The sequence below is a fragment of the Homalodisca vitripennis genome, chromosome 2 (assembly GCF_021130785.1).
Source record: "Homalodisca vitripennis isolate AUS2020 chromosome 2, UT_GWSS_2.1, whole genome shotgun sequence".
NCBI lineage: Eukaryota > Metazoa > Arthropoda > Insecta > Hemiptera > Cicadellidae > Homalodisca > Homalodisca vitripennis.
In genome coordinates, this window is record NC_060208.1 from 116,543,965 (window position 1) to 116,565,264 (window position 21,300).

General features: G+C 32.7%; 1 protein-coding gene across 2 annotated transcripts in view; it reads left to right on the top strand.

The window, feature by feature from the left end:
- Nucleotides 1–21,300, top strand: part of LOC124354623 (regulator of G-protein signaling 7-binding protein) — a 516,079-nt gene that overhangs the window by 69,445 nt on the left and 425,334 nt on the right. Inside the window, exon 1 of one of the 2 annotated variants that reach the window (XM_046805231.1) lies at nucleotides 20,598–20,718. The exons of the other annotated variant lie outside the window; for it this stretch is intronic. Coding sequence (XP_046661187.1) covers nucleotides 20,701–20,718 — 18 coding nt within the window. The 5' untranslated portion in view covers nucleotides 20,598–20,700. Of the gene's footprint in view, nucleotides 1–20,597; nucleotides 20,719–21,300 lie in introns of those variants that run through there. 2 annotated transcript variants of the gene reach the window in all.

The following is a 21,300-nucleotide window of genomic DNA, read 5'->3' on the forward strand; positions in this document are numbered from 1 at the left end:
CGCCGTATTTAACAGAAGTATATGTTTTTTTGGGAATTCGCTACAAGTTAAGGGCATCTTAGCTTTCTTTGAACGAATGTGATCAATTTATTGATCCCATTTTAAGTAATGAGTGAATTAAACACAACGAGAAATACTGTCTTTCAAAACAAGTAATCAGGACGTCTGAGGCTTTTAGGAGAAACAGAATCTGATACTTGATTTATTTTCCCGTCATACATTAGATTGCAGAATACTGCAGCAATTGGCTGTTGTATGCTGCACCATTTATCATGCTTTAGGAAACCTATTAGTCCGTTCATTAGAGCTGGTTGGCTGGTTATTTGTATGCTGAAGGCAATCAAAATACGAGTAAGTCTTTTCAATCAGAGTTCATAATGTATATGTACATGGATACAGATTACACCTTGCTCATTATGTTAACAATCTAAAAATAGATTCTGTATTCATTTATAAACTCAATTAATTTTATAACAGGTTTAAATATGAATAACCTTACAACAAATATAACATTTAAAATATGACATACGTTACATTACAACGTAAACAACGTAGTATTAGATATTGTTTAAATTAAATGTGTAGTATTTATTGTTTGTGTAAAAACATACAATATTCAGCAAAAAGTACAAAATAGTCATCCATCTAGTACAATTGTACTTGAATTGGAATTTTATAGCTTATCAGAAGTTATGTTACATAAATAAAAAATCATCAAATGGAAATATGCAATAATATAGTATTTAAAAGAGTAGTATAATTAAATTACTTTTAGTGATGGTTAGTTATATTGCTGGCAATTTCACCTGGAGTTATCCAAAAAATATTAAAAAATATCTTTTGAACGGTGAGAATTTTCAAAGAAACTTTTCATTATAGCCTACGTATGAAAATTACTGACTTAAATGTGAAAAGGGATAAAGATTATTTGATTACATTTAATGCTCTCCTACCTTTTAAGTATTGTAAACTATTTCTTTATGAAATGCTACACGTTACACTCATACATTCGTTCACGATATAATACGATTTGCTGAATATTATCAGTCATATTGGTATCCATTTGAAATTTAAACTTATCCTGGATATTCATAATAGTAAATATAGGCCAGTATGTACACCTTGTGATTATTAATTTTTACATATAATGTATATAAGATAAAATTATGTAACCTATTAAATACTTACCATTTCAAACACTCAATTACCACCATTATTATTTCCGTACTCTACGAGTAAAAATCTTCTTTGAACTCAATGGTAAATTTTGTTGTCAAGTCATAAGTAGCCTATATGATCGATCACATTACTGATTTAACTTTTTACACTTCTGCTTCTGTCAATAGAGAAAAGAGTGCACAATTGGTAGAAGTATGAGTGAGGGTAATAATGTTTATTATAATATTTACTCAGATGTCCACTAAACTACCTCATTACTTGTTTTCAAGACTTTCCGTATAATAATGTGAGGCCTAACAAAGTCGAACTTTTAGTAATATTGAATAGCTTACTTATAGTAATATCCAAGATTGTGTTTTATTATTTTACTCCCTACAACATTTACGAAGTACAAGTATCACTATTATATATTATCTTTATTTTTAAGTACAATGTTATTGTTATAAATAAAAATGAATTGGTAAGCGCTAATTTCAAGAACAACTGGACCGATTCGACTAATTTCTTTTTTGAAATATTCGTTCAAGTCCGAAGAACGGTTTGATTTTTAAAAAATAGTCGGAAAAAATGTCTATGTTTCATTACATTTAAATCACACTAAACATCTGTTGACACTTGCCAATGAAATTTGACAAAGAGGCAGAAACATTGGCTTATATTAAAATGTTATAAATTATTATATATACATAAGTGTATGCAGATTGCGAAATCAATACCAAATGTTTACTGCATATTGAACCTCTAATGAATTTAAACCGTCTAATTCATTCGAAATACGATATAAAGGAAGTTGAAAAAACTTAATGAACAAAGCTGTAAATGTTTCCACGTGGGTACTCGAAACTGGCTCCCTCTAGATTTGTATGACATTTTTACTGTATCTTATGGAAATCCAATGGGTTGGCACACTCTTTTCCTTAGACTAAAATGAGAACAAAGCCACAAAAGTAGATGTTTTTAACGCAATATTTTTTTTAGTTTATGTATGAATACATTTTGTAACTGGCGTAAAATATCTAAACCAATTATAGCACTAGAAATATCGTAGATCGGAAGTAAACTCTTTATAATCTAATTTGGTTTCCGAAACTCAGATATGTGTTTATTTTCATAGAAGGTGCAACAACTGTGGAACCATAATTAAATAAGACCACGAGTGAATTTTAAAGGCCGGAACTTTTGACCTCAGAAACGTTTTATTCGATCGTAAGTTCAAATGTTTTTCATAGGGACGAAGGCAAAACTAAGTATGTCACTTGAAGCATCAGATTTGAAACTGTAAATAATTTTTGTAAATAAACTTGTATGAAAGCAGAACCGGAAGAACATTGATGACTTAGGATGAAATTAAAAATTAAAAGGTTGTGGTGAGGGAAGGATTGTAGGAAATTTAACGTCGGTGTGGTCGCAAACTAATCCTTATTATGCGTCTACTTATCGCATTTTCTTTAACAACTTTGGTTGTTTTACATGAAATAAGATCTCTTTAATCTCTAATGTTTAAAAATTAAACTTACCTATTTGTTTTGTATGTAATTATTTCAATGACTAAAATTTTTTTTTGGTTTGTGTACATAGACCAGTTGTTATACATTTTAGATCAGGTATAAATTATCGATTATTCAATGAAATAGTTACTACTGGACGTAGCTATCTAGTATGAACAGATTTGATAAGGCATTATGAAGTAAAATAATTATATGAGTAAGTAAACGGAGAAATATATGCACGTATATTCTAAATTGCAGTAAATATAAGTAAGATTAATCAATCTGTAATTAACTACAATCCATTTATCTAATGATCGATAATACCGCAACAAACACTGTCGTTATCATACCATCATAATCACTCTGGCCGGCTACAATCGGCCAGTTAATAGCTCCCCGACCACAATACAATTCATTTGTCCTCGTATAGACAATACAAACAAAACACACACAAAATACACACACAACACATACACACACATTATCCGGGGACTTTGTTTACAGTTCACCGTTCACATCGAGTGTTTATAAACAAATATAACCAACTGAGTTTTACGAACAATTCGATACAATGTGCGAAATATTTGATTAATTAGGCCCACTGTTGGGGATCGCTTTGTAAGATTCACTTGCATCCCAAGTGGATCACACTATTATGGAATGTAATTTATTGGTTGTATTTCAAATAAACAATATCCGTTATTGCCCTCATTGTTATTCTACCCTACGCTAATGAAATAAGGTCAAACGTGATCAAGCATCTTCATATTGTTAATTTTACAGAGTAATTCAGCTGAGGTTTTAATTAACATTGTTATACTTTCACAAGAAATAGGGAACACTTGTGCTATTTTTTACCCAACTTTGGAATTTTATGATTCATAACATTAAGTTTAATAGGCAATTTTCATTTTAAGTTGTTAATATTCTTCAGTGGTAACTAAAAGTATTATAACTGCCAGATTAACGCTCATAGCAAACTAACCCACCGAAAAAAGGGAATTTTTTTATTTAGGATAATATTGAAGTAATATCGGATGTTGCGGTACTCGTTAGGTAATTTTGTAATTAAAAAGGCTTAAAGTTTATCGTGAATGGTTATCGGTGTAAGAGTGGTCATCAATGATCGATATTTTGTTTGCTAGTTTTCAATTATGTGCCATTACACTTGTAACGTTTGTTTTTAGTAGAGTGCGAAACTTCACTAATTTGTGCAGCATACGCGGATAGTTGCAGCTAGCTAGCTGTGTATTTCCTAGGGGTCAATAGATGTTTCGTATTCCGAGTTTTAAGTGCTGGATCAGAAGTCAGTAGATCTCAAAAGATCTGTTATCGTCGTTATAGCCCCGGTTTCATCATCGCCAACATCTTAAAGGACAATTCGACAGGTTGAGTTTTAAAATCGTATTCCTTGAACGTAAACAATGTATCCAACTGACGGACTCACGTTTTATTGGTATACCTAAAAGGGGAGGAGATGAATTTCAATAATGAAGCAGCTATCTCAAAATCGGTAATATCGACATCAATCACTCGATAAAGTTATCGAAAAGGAGGGTAAAACTTTCGACTTTTTTATTTAAAGCCCGATTTTGTCAGCAGATCTGAAATTTAGGGAAACCTAAAATTTATTATAGACAGGACCAATTGTCACAGCAGTCCAAGAGCCTAATACCAAAATAAAGGTTCTTTAATCGAAAAGAATTTAATTAACTCGCAATTTATAGTTAGGACCTGCATTTGTCAGCAAATCTAAAACTTAGGGAAACCTAAATTTATTTGAGACAGGTTCGATTTTCACAACAATCTAATAGATTAATAATAAAAATGGGTTTTTAATCTAAAACAATTTAATTTAAGTGCTATTTATAGATATTTTAAAACTAGTTTTTAAATATTCTGTAACTATTTAAATTAAACGACACTGTTGATGAAGATGATTACATTTTTAACAGAATACTTAATATTAAATTCGTGCCAAATTAGATAAAATATGCATGGAAAGTCTTGCGCATGCGGCGCAAAATAAGCTAATTACAATTTACTAAAAATTTAGCAAGCCAAGCAAATCAAGCAAGCAAAATTGTATTTCTAATTTTATTTTACAAGCAGTGAAATTTTTATTTATTTAAACCCGAGAAATGTATTGCCTAGCGAAATAATTGAAGTCCACTGAGTAGTAGGTCGTATCTCGTTAACGCGTACACCTCGAAGTCGTTCGTATCACTCCTTGACATGCCCTCGCAGGTCCATATATTAGTCGCTCTAGGAGACGGCAGCTACAATCCTTAGCGCCTCCTGCGGAGGCAACTACAAGCTGGCCCGCAACGGTAGCGCGCAGTGCGAGTTTTATTACATCCACAGTATTAAACTGCCTTCTTTCTTCTAGTTCGTTTAATTAAACGATAAAATTATAACGTATTTCACTGTTCTACAAAAAAACTCAAAATTGGGACCTTACACACTTGCTGGTGAAAATAAGAAATGACTGTGTATGAGGAATTGGTGCACGTAGCCTACTACCCTGTTGGTGAGTAGCGTTTCACGAGGATTCATGAACTCTGTTACATTTTGGAGCCATTATGACTATTACTTTAGCCTTTAACAAGTAATAACTCTTTTTCAATATTTATATTTACATTAGGAAACAGTGTTAAAAGATCTCAAATTTTAATTCTTTAAAAATATAGGAGAATATATCATGTAATATACGAGAAGTTACCCGTGGAATCTCACGAAACTTTAAATTGTAACCATTATAATACTTAGTAAAACCACAAATGATGGTATTCGTAGTTCAGAGAAGCCTACTTCAGTTAAAAGGTCAACTTGCAATCATATAAAATCACTTGACGGTGCCACAGTTGAGTTTGCCTTAATGCTCCGATCAAAAAACTGTATATGTATGTAGCTCTAAAAACATACTTTGTTAAACAAGTTACTACTTCTGGATCTTGTAATCTACTTTCCATCTAAGATATATCTAGTGCCATCCATAGGTGTTTAAGACTATTTGGCTAACTTCAGCTAAAAGCGTTAACAGATATTGAGCGTCAATTAAAATTTTGTTTATGGCATATAAATTCTAACGTTTATTGTTCATAATTCAAAAATATTCAAGATAAACATTTTTAATCTCATAAATTCACTACGAGTTTTAATGAATATTTTACAAAAAGAATTAACCGAATTGGTCCAGCCGTTCTCGAGATTAGCACTTAGCAAAATACATTTGTATTTGCAGGTTTTATATTTGAGAATTTTTTGTGTGTACTTGCGCAAACTGCAAAATTGTGTTCATGATTTTAAGCATAACATACAACATTTTCTAAGGCAATAAAGTATTTATTATTATTGCATAGCTAAATTCTTCAAATATTTCGGTCTTGATGTGGGGGGCTACTTTTTTTAACAGATGTTCAGCCGAATGTTTCCACGCGGTGTAAGTTGGAAAAGTTGTAGTTATGACACAGGCTGCATATATCAAGAAGTAAGACTACTTCAAAATAGATTTTACAAATTTTTAATTCCTCCTCTTTTATTTATTCATACGGTATAAAAATGTAATATGGGATAACAATTAGTCTACCAAAAACCACACCAATATAGCAAATATTACAAATTAACCTGCCATAAAATCGGGGTTTGATGTAATCTTTTGCATCTATTAATTTTGTTACCAAACGGCAGATTCAAATTTTAAAGTTCATACATACCTTAAGTCTTTGTTAAGAATGGTACTATATTACAATGGCATGTGAGCTTCATGGGCTCTGTACAAAAATGTGAAAGTTGAAAGGTGCAACGTGCACTATTACTGTTATACTATAAATAGTCTTTTGTAGTTCTTATACAACCTGTACCGTCACAACATAATTTAAAGTTAAGTGGAATTAAACGCCTATCTGATTCAATTTCCTGTCTTTCGTGAAGTAAACATGTCATTGGCAACAGTGCCATTCACTTCCTTCGAAAAAGATGCAAAACAGATTCTGTCATATAGCGTAATGGTGGCTTAATTTTAAACAAGTTTAATTCACTGTCAATTTAATATTTGTTTTTGACACTAAGTTTCTCAGATCTCAGTTCCTTATTAACTAATAAAGTATCATTGAACGTACGACAGTGTCCGATTTTCAACGGGATTTTAAGTTATTATACCCATAATTCTGTAGTTTTACTTTTCCATAAAAATACAACTATGCCTCTGATATAAATTTAAATATTAGTATTACGAAACTTATTAGTTGCACCTGAATAAGCAATAAAGGATTATTGGAGTTCAGTAAATCGATTGGTATATTAAAGGCTTGGAACTAATCAATTCATAGCTATTTTAGTAATAACTAAGTACAGAAACGTAACATCATTACAGTTAAGAGTAATTTATTTTGTTGAATGAATTTCATTTCACTGGGTTGCATATTTTCCATATTCGTCAAATATTGTAGTACTCTTACACAAACAATGTAATCACGAGTTAGTCAAACAGAAAATTTACGAAACACAATGCTTTGTATTGTTCTCTTTGTTACTGTGGTTCAAAACTACTCAACTATTATTATATTCCAGCGCAAGTTATCCAAGTCACAATGTTGGGTTTAGAGAAATACATTGAAGGAAATTACGATATCCGTAGCAGTCTGTCTGTCTGTCTGCCGCGGCCTTCATTTCCGCTCTCTTGCACTGACTGAGACACTTGTAGCCGCATCACAGTGACGTCATGTCCGACTGTAGGAATAAACTTATGGACGGTTTCGTGTGGTCAAAACTCATAGCAATTCAATAAAACTGCTGGTATTGATATTATACAAAATCCCATCGATAAAGATCCTGGTGCAATTATTGCTTTGCAATTATAGCGGAAACCGTATATTTTTAAGTTGAAGATCGTGATAATATCATAAAGTCAAGCCTAATAACAGTTGGGCGAAATTCCTGGCAGAAAATCATTTATCCAACGCCCATCAGAGATACTAGACGAAATCTCTCATTCTAATCCTTGTCCTTGTAATTATATGAGCTGAAATCTCTTGCCGAAATAAGATAAATTGCCTGATTAACACTATGAAATTCAATCACTCATGAATTTTAGAATTAGTTATAATTACCTGAATAAATATCCCAGCACATAACTATAATCTAGGCTGAAATGAAGAATCAGATCAAAACTAGATTATAACCTAAGGTATGGATGGATATGTGCTAGAGTAGTTCTGCCTGATCAAATGATCAGATTGCAGATCCATAAACATTGTTACGTGTGACTACACCACTGAACGATAGAAAATGCCATACAATCGTATTAACTTTACAAATTTTATATTATTATAAGAGCACTTACCCGCCGTTTCTTGCGATCCATTTTATATTTAAGTACAAAGAGCATTGATTTGGGCCCTCAAGTCGGATAGTGAAACAGTTTTTGTAAGTATCACGAAATGCCTCGAATTTATCTCCATTATTTCATGATAAATGGATAAATAAAATTATTTAAGCCATCATGGAGGAATCCTAAGGACGAAGTTTTTAGATTTTCATTTAACATACTCAAGATGAAATGAAAAACGGGGCTGTACATAATTTTGAAACGGAAGTTGATATGGCGTTATTGCCCTGTTCAAGAATATGTACACATTCGCAAGTCTAAGAACGCAGTTTCGGTCAAAACGTATATTCTTTTGGTCTTTATGGTTTATTCCGATCTAATATATATCTAGTACCATGTTTTAGTTTGTATAAAAAGCATACTTCATTCAAAAACGACTACGGTATGTTTTATATGATACTTTAACTCTTTATCAAAATTTACATAGTGAATTTGTTTTTAATATCTGCATTACACTAATAATCAAGCTAGTCACTGATTGTATGTACTTACTATTTGCTAAGATTTGCAGTTAAAGTATATTTTTTACTTAAACTTCCTTTTTTATTATCTAGATATCCTCTGAACTCATAAATAATTACATAAGAAGTTTTGTTGCTTTTAAGCTTACACTTTGCTCTCAGTACTATAACAGTAAAGTAGTTTATAATTGTACATAGTTAATTAAAAACATATAATTGTGTTGTCGTAATATTTACAAAGAACAGTTGACTACAAAAATACATTTAATATCTGGTGACTTAGCCAATAAAAGAGTTTTGAAGTCTCCCCGAACCGATTTTTTAAAAATAAATATCAAGTAGGTCTATATGTTATCGATAGACCATAACAATGTCCATGTACAATTTCAAAACAATCGGTCCCGTAGGTTTTACGTGATTGAGTAAAAGACTTACACAAGTAAAGAAACAATTATATTTTATACAATGGTATAGATAGAACTTGATAAATAACCAAATATTTACAAGAGCTGCATATTGATTAAAGCTAGATATTTGTAATAGTAATGTGAGATTCCTCGGTGACGCTTTATGCAAACTACTGGATACTGACTGCAGGGCTGCTTGTATTAATCGTGGGTACTAAGGGTTTGCGGTTCTAGTATTAGTCCCAATTACCTTGGGATAATTTATTTGAAACTAAAATGCATTGGTAGATATAACTGCAATATGCAGTAGTGTTTTGTGTGCATATAGCTCTGTTAGGGGATACCCACATTAGAACCTACCCACAATGGCACGCCTTGGTAATCACTAACATCAGGGTTACGTATGCTCATCGTTCCAGAAAGGTCACTGATGAAACTCGTGGTGGAAGTCCTTTAAGTTTCAGGTCACGAGTAACGAGACTGTGATAGACATCACAGAAACGATCACTAGCTTTATGGATGCTTTATAATTTTTTCATAAAAGTTGAAATTTAAAGGAGCCTTTGTATCTCTTTGACACTATTACAGAATATAGCTAATAGTATATACCAAAAGATCCTTTTCACACATACCTTCAAAAACAGAGAGTAAGTCTGACCTGGAACTGACTGGCTTTGGGACTCAGACTTTTTCGCGCATACCAGTAAAACATGATCTATTCATCTGAAATTAATATCTTGCTGTAGTGTTACCATCTTGGTGTAAGGTGACTCAGAACAATGCTCTTTTTAAATGTTATATATGATTTGCATCCGTGAGCAGATTTCTGCACGAGTTCAACGGAAAGATGTTCTCAGTGAAATTAATTTATAAAACACTTGATGATGGATACTGAGGAATGACTGGTTTATAGAGATTCATTTTAAGATTTTTACCAGTGGGTGTTATTGTGTGTGTGTTTTTTGGTAACGAGCTTTTAGCTTAGGTGCAGACTTTGGAGAGTTATGAATATCTTCCAATAACCATTAGTAACTGTTGGGTTGCTTTTGACTGTGTATACCTGCTAGTAGAACCTATTTTGGGTACAATTAAATTGTATGTCACACTTTATGGCGACACATCTTTAACCGCAATGATGTGGTAAAAAGGGTTGGTCAATAGATCTGGTTGACTGCGAAGGATGAATGTTGGTATGGGTGGGACTGCTTTACTTTTAAAGGTTTCTAAAGCCTAAACATGAGGGTGTATGGCTCTGTCTACCTGCTTCAAATGAAGGAGTCCTTGTAGAGCGAGACGTGCCGTATTTAAGACATGATGATTGCCCCACATGATGCTTTTAGAACATTGGTTGACTTTTAAGATTTGTTATAAAATCAAAATAATTTGTATTACTGACGTGAATTTAGGGCTGTGTGACCCTCTCTTTCCCTTAATATCCTAAAATATAAATTTATAAAGTTACAGAATTTTTCTTTCATTATTTAAAACCAACTTATGACAATTGTAATAAGTAATATCAGTTAAGTAATTGTGTTGTAATGTAAGTCATGTATAATATTAAATTAATATAATTCTTAAATATTTTAATACAAAATCAATAATCTTAAGGACACTCACAGTTTTAGGTAATAACTAAACCTCATACGCACTAACACGCTCACACACATAAAGGTATAAGCCTCAACGTCCCCGCAGAAACAGTTCCCTAACAACCACGTCAAACCGTGCGATCTTATCAATTACTCTATATATCGAGGTGCGGTGACTGTGAGAGTTTACTGTAGATAGTTGTACGATGATGAGGAATGAGAAGCGAAGTTGCGCCGCGACGGATGGCTGTCTCTGACACTTATACTGAACATGTAACAGATACGCTCAGACAAATAACTGGGGCAACCTGCGTTTAAGATAGAATGTAATAAACGTAGGATATGAGTTCAAGAGTATGAGTTAGATTAAGAATTCAGTTGTCCACAAAGAGGAGTCATGATCTTGGCGCTTTACACCAAAAATAAGTTTTGCGCTGTAATGTTTACGCCGCCAGATCCTGTCGGAGAGCCGCAGTCGTCATTGATGACAGCATCACAATAGTTAACGTGTGTAAATAGGAGTCTTTAGTAAAATTATTTTACGTATATTTGGAATTAGTATGCAGCACGATTTAAACTGTGGATTCATAACTCTCAACACTATATTACAAGTACTTGTCACATGATCAGTCCAGGTCACGTTCTTATTTATCACTAAACCAACGTTCTTCACTTTGTCACAGTAATCAAGTAGCTTGTTGTTACGTTGCAATTTAGGAGCAGTGCTAATGTCGATATTGTTTAGTAAACGTATCACAGTACCATTGTTTTTTCTTGTATACATTAAGTTTAAGTGCGTGCTTGTGTGCCCAGTTATTTAAGGCTTGAATATCTTGGTTTGTTTTGTTTACATAGAAAAGTATATTTGTAAATCGTCTGCGTATAAATGATAGCTGGAGGGTTTGATAACAACGGAATTAATGTATAATGAGGATAATAAGGGATCCAAGGCAAAACCCTGTTGCACTCCTCGAGTAACAGATTTCTGATCTAACATATTGTTGACACCCATTTAGATATTAGCCAATCCAGCAAACACTTAATTTTAGTAGGAGAAGATGATGATAGACACAATCAAGCCTTTGAAAAACCACAGAGGCTCAAAATAGAAATTTGTATTTTACCAATTTCAAAACGAATATCGTCTCTAACTAAAAGAAGATAATTGGTTTTACTGTACTGAGAACGAAACCCCGACTGAAAGGAGGACAGAGTATTGTATTTTTCTATTAAGGAATACATCTGTAGATAAACAACTCTCTCAAGACAACTAGGTAATGCGGTTAAAATGCTAATAGGCCTGAAGAAGGTAACTAATTTTGGTGAAGATACTTTATGCAATGGAATAACTAAGGCAGATTTCCAAGCAGAATGGAAAGTGGATGAATTAAGAGATGTATTGAAGACAGTTGTAATGACCGGAGGAGTAAAAGGAAGAGTATCTTTAATACATTTTATCAGATCCAATCGCATTTCTGTTCTTCCCATGATAGACCTCAGCACATCTTCCTTCGTTACAACTGTAAAATTAAATTTATTTGGAGGGACAAAAATAACAGTGCTTCTACTTGAGCTGCAAAATCATGAGCCCCTCAAATTCTTATAGAAATATTTACAAAATAATTCAATTCATTGAAGTTCAGATTAGAGCGGGGTTGAATTTTCTATAGTACACAGACATTTGATAGATGTCTTCCTTTTAAGGTACCTGTAGTAATAGCGAATTTTATAATTTCAAATGTTTTGTTCTGTCCTATTTCTTAAATATGTATAGGTTACTCAGTAACATTGTTAGAAAGGTATACTTAATGGCATGGAATGGAATCAGCATCCTTTAAAAGACTCTCATAATTTATAGCATCGTACTTCATGTACTAACTAATTTAGCCTTAAGCTTTGGTAAGTTTAATCTACATACACAGAAAATTAGATTATGTTTGCCCCGAGACAGGGCACTGTCCATGGTGAGCGACTTACCATCAGCAACAGCCGTGATGTCGAGCCAAGTGTTAAAAGTAGCTGGCTGTGTGTTTAAGTGTGGTCATACTACGTGAGTGAAACATAGTGTTCACAAAGGTTTTGTCGAAGTTTGTAGTGCCAAGTACATTCAGTGTTCAGGTCCTCTATTAGAAAGGCATGACTGGAGCGGGACATCAGACCTACCAGGACAAGCTCCAACTCTGGTAGATGGCCCAAAACATTTTTAACAGACTATTTATTTTTTAATTGTAATTAAAAATATTACTAAAAATAAAATAATTGCAAATAAATTAGCATTTTAGGAGTTTAATTTAAAATTATCCAGTAATACATTACTAAGCAACATGAAAACAGCGATCCATTTATAATTTGTTTTTTTTTAATTAACAACAAACAATAAAACAACACTACTACTTTGTCTGTGTTGTTTTATTTTTAAGTGACAACACTTTATCCTGATTTGCATAAAGACTTATTTTAGATTGTAATTTATTTAACTCAAAAGCAAATTTAGAACAAATACCTTTAAAAATAATGAACTAAAAATATATAAGAATCATATCTCTTTATTATTCATGACCAATACAATCATGATATCAAGATTATTGTAAGATTACAAAGCCTAAACATCATAATACATAATTAATGGCCTAGGTGCATAAATCATCATACATAAGTAATAAATACATATACAGTAATGGTCAATCTCATCAGGACCAAAATTCCTTAACTACACATCTGCAAATTTAAAATTGGCACCTAGAAATACACATACAGTTGTTCCGATACTGATTATTATTAATTAAAATTAGGAATATAGTATATGTGACAAATAAGCCAGATTTTAAATTATTTAAAGTTAAAGTTTACAGTCATATGCAAAAATAAACGAAATATAGAAAAATTCAACAACAGTTTTGATAATTTTAAGTTAAAGTAAATAAACTTTTTTTAAGTTTTAAATTGAGAAATGGTGTTCATGACAGCATAGAATATATAAAAATATAATAAACAAACATCTCCATGTATTTTTTGGTCCACAAGCAAGAATAACTTTTCGCAGAAGTAGAAGGCGGTGAGAGGTCAGGTCCCTCACAGAGAAGTTTGTGACCTTCAACTTGCGGTAGCTAACAAACTTAACTATAATAGGACGGGGCTTGACCTTGCCATCAGGGTCGGGATCCTGTGTTCTACCTACACGATGTGTCTGTCAATGTCCTCAACTGACAGGTAGTCATTCAAGTTGTTTTAAAAAATGTCAATGAGCGGTGTTTCTTTTCACCTTTTCCTCAACAACAAACGCTCTAAAGTTATTTCGACATTGGTACTGTTCAATGTCGTCCAGTCTCCTTAAACATATGTACTTGGGGCTGAGAAAGTAGTCATTTAATAACTTCATATTACCTTTATTTTTTCAATGCCTCTTAAAGCTTCCTTAATGAAAGGTTGAAGTTTCGCTCCAACAGAGTCTGACACTTTGGAGACTACAAGGTCAACCAGTGTGCCAATGACAGTTACATTTATGTGAGGGTGGCCTCTGCCGCATGGTGTATGTTATCAGACCTTGTAATTAATAAGTGTGATAAGGTTCGCTGCACTGGATTAATTTTATACTTACACTTATCAGTGAATTTGTATTTCTTGTCTTAACTGGTGAACTCTCAATTAGCAGTTTTAATAGTTTTCTTTTTATAACAAACCTTCAGTTAAACAAAACGATAAAGTAACATTACCTCCTGGTCTGGAAAACTAACTTACACTTCTATGAAAAAAACCAATCGAAATAATTACAAATAACTACTTAAAAATAGTAAAAAGAACTTGGAGCTACAAACAACACACGCTCAAGCTAGCTGTTCACCTGCTAGATCCTAAAGGATCTCACGGGGTAAGAGGGTTTGTAAGCAGGAGCTGGATAACTTTAAACAATAGGATGATAGTCAACTTTTTCAGTGTCCCATATCAACAACTAGGTGGGTAATCTTTTTATCGGATTTTATGTGCAATTAATACAGATGAACCTATAAAAAAGTTTGAAGAATTAGACTGACTAAGATAACAAAGATGTTACTAAAAATACAAATCGATAAATTAACGAGGGATAGGAATTTTAAAATAATAACTATTTATTAATTAATCAACATCACTATGCCATAAATTATATGTTGTTTGGTTTGTATTTAGGAATGATACGTTTAAACTATTATATAGTTACCAACCAATATTATAACTTCTCTCAAGTAGATAAACTTTTAATTTTTAACACACAATTAACAGTTATTCTGAACTGAAAGATAAAAGTTAATACTACTTAATGTACAAAATACAATATTTAAAAGACAAGTGCATGTTATACCAGATTTGTTTTTAAAGTAAAATGAGAATTTAAAACTTTCTAACTGACAGGCTGACCGTTTGCGTAGTCTACCAATCAGGCGACTGGCAAAGTTTCTCTTCTATCTCTCTGCTTGTCCTGAAGACGCCTTGAGAATGAAATCAGTTGCAGACTTGTAATTTTGTATGGAACTTCAGCAAAGACTGTTATTTAAAATGTGGATTGGCGCACACCTAATTTACATATAAACCAATAGACATAGTGCAGCATTAAGAGTGAACAGGCAAACTTGATCCTATTCACTTGTACACAGAATACACCGAGCCTGGAAATGAGAATGAGTCCAATAAAACCTCAAACATTTGTCTCGTGTCTCCATTGTAACAGGTGTGCACGGTCTGAGATGGTATAGTGTAAGATGTACAAATGAGTGTAAGATGGGGGATGTTCAGTGATAAATGACAAGACTGGCTGGTAACGTTAGAGACCGTGACGTAACTCTCTCCCTTCTCAATAAATAACACATTCCTCCCAGTCCATTGTTTCCTGCTGGTTGTTTACTTTACCCTTTATTGTGTAACTCTACGTTACGACGTTATTATACCGGCCAATAGAGCCCGTAAATGTATTTCTTACCTCCATTATAACAGGTGTACAAGTGTACATGTGCTGTAATAGTATAACAAATGAGTGTAAGATGGGGTTCACTGATAAATGACAAATTGTGTTGGTAACGTTAAGAACTGAGACGTAACTCCATCCGCTCTCAACATATAACTCACTCCTCCTGGCCTATTGTTTCCTACTGTTTATTTAATTTGCCCTTCATTGTGAATCTCTATGGTTTGACTATATTATACCGGCCAATTAAGTCCATACCTAATCTTATTCTTGTACACGATCTCGTATCGCTTGTTTACATTGTAACATGTGTTAGTGTATGGATTGAGACAATATAGTGTAAAGTGAATAACTATGATAAGACTCAGATGTTTTGTAACAAATAGTAAAACAGTCAATAATTTTGACTGTCCTGCTTGTCTCTTCAGTTGCGACGTTAAATCTCTTTGGAAATTATAAGGTTAAAGGCCGACGTGGCCAACGAATTATAATAATGGAACGCGCTCTGGGCCGGAGAAACCGAGCCGAAATCCTGGGCTGCGTTCCGAGTCTGCAGGCGCTGGAAATGGGCAAGAACTAACTCCGCCCATATGGCAGGCATTATAGTAATGATCTAATATCACTTTAAAACGCCTTGTAGACTTAATACAATTGTTAGATACTACAATTTATTTATTATTACAAATGTTAGTAGCTGCTTTTTACCGTGGATTTTTATTTTCTGTTAAAAAAACTGATTTTTGTGCAATATCAAAATAACTGAGATTTTGACTTTTATTTTTCTTACAAAGTCGGAAACAAATATTACAGGCATTAAAATATTACCCAGATGAAAAAAAAAACAACTTTTTATTGACAGTATTTTATTTCAAAATAAACTACAAAAAATTTACAAACATGACACACTTAATCTACGTGTTAGAAAATAAAATTATTTTGACCAATATTTTTGCCTTATTTCTAAGTTGGTTTCTTTTTTAATGTCAAAAGTTTTTGTTTTTTCGATGTGATGAGATATTATTTAAAAAAAATAGTTTAGTCACAGTTTTAATTCAAAGTAACTCGTGGCTTCCTGTCAATTTAGAAGTGGTCGCATTTGTTTGAGATAACTAGAGTAAATAATAATAATATTTTACAATTTTCAATACCGTACATCATCACTTGATCTACTTAATTTACCCTTAGATTTAAAATCAATAAAAAGTTAATGTGTTCTAAGATCAGCATCATTGGCATGGAGTACAGAACTTGGTGAGTTCTTGCCCACTTTAAGCGCCTGCAAATCCATGGATACACCAGTAACGCACAGCTGTGTGCGACCGGAAAACACAACATGCTGCTTATGGGCAGTGCGCGTTCCAGTAGTATAGTTCGTTGGACGTGGCAAATCACTAGTTTGACGTTATCAGCGTATTCTGCTCATCCTCCTGAACACAAATTTATATGGTTTTAGGGATTACAAATTATAAATAACTTGTTTTTAGGGGGTATATTCATAAATAGTTAAGTTTTTAATGTTGTAATGCCCTGTTTGGGTGCTATGTCTGGATATCTGTAAATATTATCTGCAGCGGGGACTGAGAACGTATCTGTTATCTGAGCGCTCCTGGGCAGAAGTCAGTGCTACACAAGATATTGTGTACTGTAGTTTGGATAGAGTGTGCGTGACAATAATGGATCGACCATCCACTAGTTCCACGAATCGTAGTGAATTGTGTGTGTCGGAGCGTTTACTCAGGTATGTTAAGAGTTTACGTTTTGACCGACAGGAGATTATTTCCTTTTTAATAGAACATAGAAGTTTTTAAAACGAGTGTATTTGTTCGTCGTGCGGTCGCGTATTGTTTTTAAATCAGGAGACTTGTTTCGTTGTGACAGAAAAATTCGTAAAAGTAATAAAAAGTGTTGAATGTTGTAATTTAAAAAAAATTGGTCTGGGCAAGTTCTTTTTTTTGACAGAACGCGCTTAGATATAGACATATTTTGGTCTGATCACTAAGTTGTTGCATTTGAAGCCAGGGAGACAACGCTCTATTCCGTTGGAGTTTGGCGTTATGCACTTTATGTAGAGTAAACTAATGGTAAGTGTTCTCTATCAATGTCTATTTATATATTTATATGAGGGGTTTTCATGATTTATTAAGTTTTTACACTGTACATAATTGCCTTTGCATTACAATTCAATTTATATTTATAATCAGCCTTGCGAGCGAGCGCTTTGTTAGGCAATGGTAGTGCAGATAAGAGTACGGCGGTCTCGGGTCCAAACGACACAGCCTGGGTTGCAGTTCTTTAAGGTAGAAATTATTTTTAGTGTATCTACTTTAAAATATTTAATCTCACTCCTATAAAAATAAATTGAGTGAGAGGATAACATTTAAGTTTAAATAAATTTTAAAAGTGGTCACAGAATAAAATTCGTGCCGGTTGCACTACGAAGCATCGTGATGCTAACCTTATAACTCACGGTAGCTTAGGCTGTGTCTTATATTTAGATTATTTACACTACACCGATAAGAAAAGTATCAGTAAATCCGATGCAGTCTTGAATGGAGTATCTGATAAACCTGTTTACGAGGCTCTATTCCTAAATTACTGAATAGACACTAACACTCCATTGTCTTTGTGGTATCCATGTTTACGTGGATTGGAGTGAGATTCACGTATGACGCTTAGAGCATTAATCGCTGGGGATCACCCATGGTTAATTACATTAAACATTAACATTAAACACACCATGTTCTAGGAAATGTGTTGGTTAGGACGCTCTTTCACACGTGAGAGCTTAATTCAGGATCAGTGTTGTGGGCACCAGCTCCCTTACTGTCATTCCTTTAATCTTCTATAATTTTGCACTTCCTCCTTTGTTTATGTTCCTAAGGGTGGCAAAGTACAATTAATAAATTAAAATAAACTATTTACTACATTAGTAATATATAATGGATTAAACATGCTTCCGAAATAGAATAGAAAGTTTAATGTTTTTGTCATAATCATTTTATTTTTAGGCACTATAATTTTTTGTATTTAAGCGAATTCGACTTATAAGGAACCAAATGATTTTTAAAGTGAGATAAATATTATATTAGGAAAGATTTTATAAAGAAAGTTTATCTATACTTTTTGATGAAACAAACATAGTATAAATATCAGTTTCGGTTTAAAAGAAATCTAAAAGAAAATTTAATTTAACTCAAACTTAATACTCAAAACTTAAAACAAAGTTCCTCAACGTTTTATTTTTCTACTTTTGAACATGGATGAAATTAATGTATTTTTTTCTACAAATGTACTTTATATTTTAAGAAACAGTTAGTAGTTAGAAAATCACTTGACACAGATACTGAAGTACTAAATTTAATTAAATATACACAAGTAAACACGACATCTCCTATCAGTAAATAAGTGTGTCCTACCAACCATCTAAAAACTCTTAGAACCTACTGAATTGTAGAGTTAAAGTTTCTAACACAACAGTGGTCTAGGGGCATAAATTTATAAATGATTAATAAAGGTTGGTAGTTAAGATGGTTAAGATGTTCAATTTTATGTGGACCGGGTTTTCAAGTTTTCTACGCCACATTTAAAGCAATAATTTTAAGAAAACAAACAAAGCTGCTTTTCAAAGTTGATGCAAAGTTAATATTCAAGTATAATCTACTGTGCTAACATTCTCCTCCATCCATCTTATCGGTGAATAAATGTTGTCACAATCTTAATTATATTAATCCAAAACCTCTCTTTTTATATAAAAGAACAGGATACATAGAATTATTTTACATTGCAAGTCAAACGCTTAAACTATGTTGATATTCCTCTGTACAATGTTCAGCAGTGTATGGAGACAGTGTTATCAAGATAAGCCATGTTACAAAATGTTTTTTGCTAAGTTGATATTTTTACACTTTTTATTTTTGAGAAAGTTTACATTTTAACCCGAGTATATTAGAACATGTTGCACAGCAATAAAAGGTTTTAGCAGTTACGAAACATAATTTTTCGTCTTAAAAGATTTATTTCTAAATAAATCACTAAAATATAAGCTTTACATCACTTTTTATCGGATCCATTTACTATGCATTTGGAACAAAAAGCACAAGGAAGATTCAAATTTAATGCTTTCAACTAACAATTTTAATGATCATACTTAATAACGCGTTTCAAAAAACCGTCAAGCCATTTAAAATTGTTATTTTGTGAGTACTAACAGCGTAAGTTTGTTATAATACAAAATTGGAAAACATAGATATCACAAAACTGTTATACGACGCAAGTAAGCTTTAAAGGAGAGCGGAGCTTCAATACACAGCAACGTATGTACGGTACCAATTTAGCACTGTGTTTAAGTCGTTATGGACATAGAATGCTGTAGTTCAAATGGTCTGTGTCGTACTAGCTGCGACACTAATAACTGCAGTAAACATTCATGTATTAAATTTAAATGACGTACAGAATATGTGATGCAAACAATAAGTGTAAAACATTTTGTTTTGAAAAAATATTGTTTACCTATTATGTTTTTTTATATTTTGATATTATAAAAACCCGTTTAAAAACTAAATGTTCAGGAAAAAACACTACAGGTTGGTCTGTAAAATATTGATATTTTCTAACTGTATAATAAACAATAAAGGTTTGTATGTTTTCGAAAAACAAAACGTTTTTTAACTTTTATGATTCAATATTCTTAAATTATACAGCTTTTTACGAATAAAGTAATTTCTAAAGATTATATATTTATATGTAATTCGGTACAAATATTCTTGAATTTATTTCCTCAATATTATGTGCACAATTACATTCTAAATGTTTGGAAAGAATTTCTGAAAATCTGTTATATTTGTGGAAATTAATATGTTAACCACCTTTAGAATGTATATATTATCGAAGGTCCTCTAGTTTGACATTTTACGAAAACTGTAGGAAACGTAAAGTGACTGAATGATAAGTTACGAGCAATAAAAACACGGTCGGTTAAAATATAAGGCTAAAAGGAAAAGTACGTAATGTGATAAGGGTAAAGTTGATAATTGGATCGTGTGGTATCACATATTTTCCGCGCTCGCTCGCAGTGTACACATACAAGTATGGTCGGGGTGGATGTAGGTGAGGAGGTGGATTGTTGGGGTAGTGAGAGGGAGGTCGGATCGCGGGCTGTAGGCACAGGCAGTGTGTCCGCGTGCGGGTGGCGAGACGGTCACGTGACCTTCTTTGAGTGACGTCATGTTAGAGACCCGTCCGGCACCAACATGCACCTAGTGAGCAACGTGAGTATCCTCGCAAATACCAAAAACCCCTTCAAATAATATAAAAAAATACGCTGTAAGCAAAGTTGTAAATGTTGCGCACAATGTTTGTAATTTCACGTGTATTGTCCAATGTAATAAAAGGATTATAATGTGTATTTCTGTACAAAACTATTTCTAATAATCGTCTTAAATTTATTATCTTTACAATTAATAGTATTGTTCAATGGTTTAAATGGCCTTTAGAATTGTATTTAACATTCATTTAACAATATCAAACTGATGTGCTTTATGGTAACTGTATTCTTGTACAGTAAAGTAAGTTATAACTTACAAAAAGATACATCCGTAAGTTAAATAAACAATTGAAACCAATTGTATCAGAAGATCTATAATACATTAAAGAAGTGATTGACATGAATAAAAACCTAATTTGTTTTTGATCTTCTCAACTTTTCGGGCTTAGATCATTTAGGAACCTATTAAAATGAATTTATAATAGTTAAGTACCGATAAAAACATTGATAATTGACTTTTGCTGTGCCATAAACCAATTACACCTATTTTAAAAGTACCATTCATAAGCCATTGTTGCAAAACTAT